An 8,473-nucleotide genomic window follows, 5' to 3' on the forward strand; every position below is an offset into this window, starting at 1 on the left:
GTATTTATCAAGTTAAATAATTTTTTCTTGAAAATAGTTTTAAATATCTCACATTTGAACTGCTAAAAATGATTCTAAAGCTGATTTTGAATGTTATAACGAACTGTGATTTAATATATTTAAATTAAAACTCGATGGTTTATAAGGATCATACTCCGGTATTAACTTATAGTAATATTATTATTTTTTTTGCCAAGTGAATGAAAATTATTATAAACTCTTGTTTATCACTATATTATTTACTTATGATTGTAATATGAAACTTCTAACAAGAAATTGAAGAAGGAGTTTACTTAAAAATTGTCAATAGGGGAAGTATGTCTTAACGTATTTCTCTAATACATTTTTGCGATACATTCTAGTAACATATATCTAATGGAGCCATTTTTTTATTTTTTATAGTAGATGAATTTTGCAACAAAATAAAGTTATTCATGTGCAAGATATTTTTTAAATACCAATATTGCTTATTGATATTTAATTATTTATCTTTTTCTTATGCAAAACATTCCATTTCAAAATTCAAATATGTAAAAAGAAATGGCATTGCATTTAGTTATATGATAAATTGACAATGATTTGACCATAGTCAGCTCATGGATAAGAGGCAGCCACTTGTTATTGTCTAATTGAGGAGGCCAAAATTATTAAACACCACATGCCATGTCATATATTCAAGTATGACGTGGCACACCATATACCCCATATTCTCGTCGTGGGTCCCAAGAGCTACCCCACTATACTTATGGACGAAGAATTGATTGAAGAGTGCAAATATTGCAATAGGAAAAGTCAAAAAGGAAAGTTCCTAACTTTTACAAACAACAAAAGCTTGATCTACGTGTCAAGTTTAGCTTAATCATATGTTAAATACGTCAATTATCTGTAGGGATACTCGTTCCTAAGAGTTTAAAGTATATATAAGTCAAAAATGTACGGGGGGAAAAAACTACATTATTCACATTTACTTATTGTAAACAAATAAACAATCCTAGTGTGTACAAACACATCACAAATGTGTTATATACCTTCATTAATCATTAAGTAGGAATCTTGGAACAAATAAAATAACAAAAAAAGAAAAGCAAAAATAAACCTTATCTTCCGATCCTATTTTTCCAATATTAAAAGACAAAACATGTGCAACTATATATACATCGTACTTCATTAGCATTTTCATTGTAAACTTCTCAACCAAACCTTACTTTTCACTTTCTTCTTTCCTCTTTGATTATATTATTCTAATCTTCCAAAATGAATGGAGATGAGACTAATAATGACCAAAAAACACCTCTTCTTCCAATCCATAGGTCACAAAGTATGAATACATTTATTCACTCCATCTTTTCACTTAAGAATTTCTTTACCCTTTTAGGACCTTTACTATGTATAATTATTTGCTTATTTGTGAAAATGAATGATGCTCCGGCGACTAGCACTAATATGCTCGGAGTTCTTGCTTGGATTTTCACGTGGTGGTTGACGGAGGCGGTGCCGATGCCGATAACTTCCATGTCGCCGCTGTTTCTCTTCCCGTTGTTCGGAATTTCGTCGGCCGACGACGTTGCTCATTCTTATATGGATGATGTTATTGCTCTTGTGCTTGGGAGTTTTATACTTGCTCTTGCTGTTGAACATTATAATATACACAGAAGATTGGCCTTAAACGTGAGTAATTATATTCTTCTATTCCTTGTTGAATTTTGTTGTTTTATTGAAGAAATTTATCCGAATCCTATACACGAAACTATACTAATTCACTATAGTCGACTGATAAATTAAAATAAAGTATATATTATAAATTAAGGGAGTAATTAATAAACCTTAAAAATACGAATAATTTCAAAGACCACCCTCCAGTTTTCGCCCTATAGCACTAACCTTCCTTGTGGTTTACGATATCACGCATACCTCATTTATTTTGATTTTATTGTAACCATTCTTTAAACCTATCTAAAATAAATATAAATAAAATACAATTTGACAGATTTGTCCTTTGGTCTTCATCCAAGTACGGATGTTAAAAATTATTGTATAACAAATTAAATAAATTTTAAAAGTATAATGTTTGGATCTTCTTAAAAATAAATTCGTGTATAGTTGTTAATCGATCAAAACTTGTTTATAGATGTCGATACTTACCTTATATTTAGTTATTTATTTATTCAACTACTACAAAAAATTGTTAAAGAAACATTTAGGAGTACTTCTTTGTTCTTACCATCAAATTCCTCTTTAACAAGTTTCTTCCTATTTATTAATGCCAATATATGAATATAAATGATATAGCTATAGCTATCTTTACTAGATTTCAGCAATTATCTGTTGTTGTTTTTCTCTTTTTGACATTTTACCATTATTACTCATTTTCAATGCCAATATCTACTTTGGCCTATTATTTTCTTTATATAAAGTTTAACTATGTACGCTACTATAAGCAAAGGCGAGTTTTATTTGTTACGTTCAACCTTTAAAATTTTATTCTAAACATATTATATTTTTTAAAATTATGCGTTCTTAATTAAATATTTACGTATAACTTTTAATATTGTCCACATAAAATACTGAGTTTAATGAATATGGTGAGTAGTGACACTTCTCTATCTAGTACTCCTTTCGTTTCAGTTTATATGAGATACTTTTCTTATTAGTTCATTTTAAAAAAAAAAATTATATTTGAAAATAATTTAACTTTAAACTTTTTATTTTACCTACTTTATCTTTAATGAGAAGTTTTTATAGCATCAAATGCATGACCCCACAAAGCATTTATCCTTTAAACTTTTAGGACCACATGTTAAAAAAAAAAAAATTTAAAATTTTTTGTCAAGTCAAACTATATCAACTAAATAAAAAAAGGGGGAGTTGTATATAGTTGAATTATTATTGACAAAAATTGACGTGCATGGGCCATGCAGATAACTCTTTTGTTCTGTGGGAATCCATTGAATCCACCACTTCTTCTTCTTGGGATCTGTAGCACCACTTTCTTCGTCAGCATGTGGATGCACAACGTGGCGGCAACAGTAATGATGATGCCGGTGGCTACCGGAATCTTGCAACGGTTGCCGTCGGTTAACCGGAGCCAGCCGGAATATTCCGATCAGCTTGTGACTAACTTCTGTAAAGCAGTTATTTTAGGGGTTATATACTCTGCATCAATTGGAGGAATGAGTACATTAACAGGGACAGGTGTCAATTTGATATTGGTGGGATTGTGGAAGAGTTATTTTCCTCAAGAAAAACCTATAAGTTTCAGCACTTGGTTCTTCTTTGGTTTTCCTTTGGCTTTGGTGATTTTCTTTGCCTTGTGGGGTATTCTTTGCTTATTGTATTGTAGGAAGGGATCAAGTAGGTCTCTTTCTGCTTATTTGGACAAATCTCATTTGAAAAGGGAGCTTGATTTGCTAGGTACTTCATCTAAATCCTTATATTTATCTTTTTAATTACACACAATCTCCTCCTTAATTTGTTTTCTAAATTATTCTCAATTTTTTGTATTAAATCTTTCTCCTTAATTCCCAATTCATCCTTCAAATTATAGACAGATGCAATCGAGGACGAATTCTCTAGGCTGAATTGAACCGATTATTTTCAATCTTGAAAAACTATATATACATGTCACATGTGTTAAAACCATTTAAAATGTGTACATATAATAAGCTCATTTCCCTTTTAAAAGTTACTCTAAGCTTTGAATGTTATGAACTTATATGTGACTGACACGTGTAGAGATAGAATTGAAGCCTATATCTTTAATTTCAAGATTATATTTTTCTGTACTCCAATCATTTCAGTGGTCAATTTTCAGATATCTTAAAAGAATACGTCATCAACAAGTGGTCCAATTGAAATTTCATGGTTATTATAGGATTCACTTACGCCACATATTTTTATTTGTGCCATAATAGATGTTGAATATTAGATAGATGTTGTCTGCAATTATATTAGACAGATTCTAATGGTTTGGACCCCCTATTGTGCTGTGTAGGTCCCATGGCCTTTGCTGAAAAGATGGTTTTATCAGTTTTTTCGGTGCGTTTACTACCATTTTTAGTTACTCCTTAATATAATCCACATTATTTGTGCTTAAATTTAATTATGTGACTAATTTAATTTGATTTTGTTGTTATAGATTTTAATAGTGTTGTGGATGACAAGAAGTATTACTGATGATATTCCTGGATGGGGATCCTTCTTCAATGGGCGTGCTGGTGATGGAACTGTTAGTGTAAGCACTACACTAAATTATATTATACCACTAATTACAATTAACAAAATAAATCTATATATAAACATTTTTCATTAATCTTTCTTAGGATTTCCTGAATAATCCCAGCAAAATATTGCTTTTGTTTTGTTGATTGTTGTTCTAAAGTATTGGTTTCTTAAACTAAAAATAAATTTTCTTAAAATAATTTGATGGTTCCTATATATTACATAATATTTTCTTGCCTAAAGGGGCGGAGCCAATGAAGAAGTTATGGGTTCACCTGAACCCAGTAACTTCGGTCATGTATATATGTTAAAAATTCAGCTAAATAGGTGCAAAAATAGATTTTGAACCCAGTAAATTAGATGCGATATGGTAAAATTCTGAATTTGAACCCATAAACTTCAAATTCTGGATCCGCTTATGCTTGCCTACAAAAATAATATTGTTAGACATCTTAATAACAATATTTTTATATAACAGTCATTCACTATAAAAGCCAAGTTTTTCGGAATCGGCTTTTATGTTATGTTATAATATATGTCCTTTATAACAACACCTCACTATAGCAGCCAAAAAATATCGGAACAAACGAGGCTGTTATAGAGAGGTTTGACTGTATTATGCTGGAATTTTTTCATTGTAGGTGATGATGGCAACTTTATTATTCATAATTCCAAACAAGAAGCAGCCAGGAGAGAAGCTAATGGATTGGAACAAATGCAAGAAATTGCCATGGAACATAATTCTCCTACTAGGAGCAGGTTTTGCAATAGCTGATGGAATTAGGTCAAGTGGACTTGCTGATATACTAACAAAATCCCTAGATTTCTTAGCAAAAACACCATACTTAGCCATTGCACCAGCAGTTTGTTTAATAAGTGCAATTCTCACTGAGTTTATCACATCAAATAATGCAACAACAACTGTTATAGTTCCTTTGCTAATCCAGATTGCTGAAACTATGCATGTTCATCCTCTTCTTCTTATGATCCCGGGCGCCATTGGCGCACAATTTGCTTTCTTGCTCCCCACATCAACGCCTTCGAATGTTATAGGGTTTACTACTGGTCATATTGAGGTTAAAGACATGATACAAACTGGACTCCCTTTGAAAGTTGCTGGAATTGCTGCTCTCTCCTTCTTGATGCCTACCCTTGGTAAAGTTTCCTTAATATTTTCTTAGTTATTATATTTGCAAATTTACTAGTATTATAATAAGCAACGATAAATTAAGTTACTCTAATGTGACAAAAGATATATAGTTTTGTGACGCTAATATTATATTGTATGTGAAAATAACCGTTTCTTTTTTTGTGTTTCAGCGCCTATTGTTTTTGGAACAGATAAACCTTTAAATGTATCAAGGAATTATTTGCGTTGGTGTGGCTAGTTCTTTGGATAGAGGAATGCATAAGGCAAGAGGACACCAACCTTTGGCTTTGGTGATTTCAGACCAATTGAGAAAGGATTTTAAGTTCTATGTACGGACGATGTAAATATATTTATACAATCATCTCGATATCAGAATATTTTGTTTTGTTTTTTTTTTTTTTGAATTTTCCATTGTATCTAGAAGAAATATCTCTAGAGGAATCATCGTGGCACAGGAGGGGGAGTTGTTGAATATATTATATTTTGTTATACATATTCGATATTTTCTTTTTCTTGTTGGATTGTAGTAATTGTATAGACTTTTTGTGTTCCAAGAAATATGGAATTACATTCCATATTTAACTTTTGTAGTTAAAATTTAGGACAGTCGAGATACTCCTAGGATCTTTCATAATTAACTCGGAACTTTTATGGGGTATTATCACTTTTAGCCCGCGCCAGAAACTATTTACATTTGGTAGCTGAAAAAATGTGATGCCATGCCATTCATATTGATTTTATGGCGAGGACGAGAGTAAAAGCATGAAGGGTGATGTCGTGCACTTATTTTTGATTTCCCAACTTTTATTGATAATTGACTTATGGTGTTCCTTACATTTAACTGTCGTTTTCAATTGTTACTGGTTGTTTCCCCGCAGCATGATTTCCCCTTCCCATCTTTAGTTGTTAGATAGGCCCAATTACGTGGCTAAATATTACACCAAAATTACGTTGGATGAACTTTTTCAACGCCAACGTTTATATTTTAATCCCGTTAATAAAAATTTTGGTTAAATAGTCTCATGCTAAAAGTTCAAAGTTCGTTGCCAGAATTTTGAAGCACGCTGCCAGAATTATTAGTTCTGGCAGAATGCTTCAAAATTTTTGCAGTGTGCTTCAAATTTCTAGCAACGTTCTTCGTATTCTGGCTGTGCGCTTCAAACTTTTGGCAATTTGCTTTAAAATTCTGGGAGCGTACTTAAAAATTCTAGCCGCATGCTTTAAAATTTCGGTGACGGGGTTATTTTTTCAAACTTTCCTTTACAGGGTCAAAATATAAATGGTAGCACTAAATGATCCTATTTGTGCAAATCTCCCCAATATTATATATGCTATTATTTCTGTTGATTCCTTCACCGGCGAAAACGATGCTAATTCGTAAGTTTTCCCGACCATTAGCTTACTACGTACCATGCACAGCAAAACGGATAATGTAAAAAAGGAAGCTTCAGTGCTTCAACAAATTTCAAGAAACTATTAACATCATACAATATCCTTAATATATATGAAAAACTATTATTTATTTAAATAATATTAATTGTGACTCCATAATTTTAAAAGTATAATGAATTTAATGTTAAGAACTTCAAACTTGAACCAATTAACTTTAAATTTTGAATTCACCTCTATTATTATTGACATATTATATGTAATTCAAGTACATTGTGATTCAATGAGTTTGGTTATTATCATAAACTTTAGAGTAGAAATGACACAAGTAGCCACTTTAAAGGGTTCCTATTTAAAAATTAATCAGTGCTTCTTCAATTTAGCTTCCAGTTTAATTTTTCAGGACGAAAATGTCCTGAGTTGTCCTGAAGTAAAAAAAATTATTTTAAAATTTCAGGACAAAATAAGTATTGGTTAATCTCTAAATAACATCTCTAAGAATGGCTATCTGTGCACTTGCCCCAACTTTAGATGACAAGTCCAATGGAAGATTGTGCATGTTGTTTATGAGCAAATAGGTCGCATTAATAAAAACTCATACAATATAAACTAAAGTAGAGTTTACAACGAATTATTGTCTAGAGCTAATTGTTGTTGGTGTAGATGATAATAGTTATGAAAGAAAGGAAGAAAATTGTTGTCTTTCACATGGTGATATGCACGAAGCAAGAAGAAGACACTCATGTGGCTAGGATATGTCTGAAAGGAAATTGGTCAGCCTTAAGTTTATTAGAGAATTGGGCCTTGCACTATTTTGGGTCACTAGTTTTGGGCCGCTGGGCTAATACACATTTTACAGCTAAAGTATCACTTAAAGCCTACACTTCTAGAAGCATGTAAATACAACAATTATACAGCCTGTAATTAGAACTCTTTATCCAAATGTATTTATCCAATTAAATCTGTTATACAGTAGCACATAGAATAGTGCCACTTGGCATAGTTTGTTATAGGCTAGATTCCTTTTCTCTTGTATAAATATGGACACTGTACAGAACGTTACTACACAATAAATATACAAAGAAAATTTTCATAAATATTCTTCAATTCTGTCATGGTATCAGAGCAGGATTGAGCTGCTCATTGTTTCCTTGATTCTCAAGTCATCTTCATCTTCCTTCATTCTTCTAATTTTTCATCATATCTCCAATGGGTACCAATGTAACACCTATTGATGTTGTCATTTTATCATCTTCTTCTGTCACACCCCTTTTCTACCCGCAAAATAATATTGTGTGGATTAAAGAATTTTTTCAATTAAAGTGACAAAATTGAGTAGGGATTATTTTATTTACAGAGTCGCCACTTGGAATTGATTTTGTTGGTGTTCCAAATCACATTTTATTTGAATCCCAAATCAAAGGAAGATTTGACTCTATTATTATTGGTCTGCGAAAATAAAGTCCGGGTAAAGAATTCTGTTAACCGGGGAGAAGGTGTAAGGCATTCCCCGAATTCCGTGGTTCTAGCACGGTCGCTTTTATTGACTAAAATTTAGCTTGAATTATTTTTGAATAAGGTGTGTATTATTTGCCTTAAGTTACTATTGTCTAGTGCTGCTTAATAATTAATAATTTTGGCCTAGAAGTGTGCAAGCACACAAAGTCCTTATTTGATTATATGTATTAAAACAAAGAACGTGTCGGCACACATGGT

General features: G+C 31.7%; 1 protein-coding gene across 1 annotated transcript; it reads left to right on the top strand.

The window, feature by feature from the left end:
- Positions 1 to 1,064: 1,064 nt before the first annotated feature.
- LOC107816896 (tonoplast dicarboxylate transporter-like) lies at positions 1,065 to 5,879 on the top strand. The gene is made up of 6 exons (XM_016642644.2): positions 1,065 to 1,668; positions 2,919 to 3,411; positions 3,992 to 4,035; positions 4,136 to 4,231; positions 4,860 to 5,373; positions 5,539 to 5,879. Exons 1-6 carry the CDS (start codon positions 1,255 to 1,257, stop codon positions 5,604 to 5,606), a joined length of 1,629 nt encoding a protein of 542 aa, XP_016498130.2. The 5' UTR covers positions 1,065 to 1,254; the 3' UTR covers positions 5,607 to 5,879.
- The last annotated feature ends 2,594 nt before the right edge of the window (positions 5,880 to 8,473 follow it).

Source organism: Nicotiana tabacum, chromosome 11, assembly GCF_000715075.1.
Source record: "Nicotiana tabacum cultivar K326 chromosome 11, ASM71507v2, whole genome shotgun sequence".
Lineage (NCBI taxonomy): Eukaryota > Viridiplantae > Streptophyta > Magnoliopsida > Solanales > Solanaceae > Nicotiana > Nicotiana tabacum.

Coding starts and splice junctions, on each gene's coding strand:
- LOC107816896 (XM_016642644.2), top strand. CDS start 1,255: ATGAATGGAGATGAGACTAATAATGACCAAAAAACACCTCTTCTTCCA. Junction 3,412..3,991: donor AAGGGAGCTTGATTTGCTAG/GTACTTCATCTA, acceptor TGTGCTGTGTAG/GTCCCATGGCCTTTGCTGAA. Junction 4,036..4,135: donor TGGTTTTATCAGTTTTTTCG/GTGCGTTTACTA, acceptor TTGTTGTTATAG/ATTTTAATAGTGTTGTGGAT.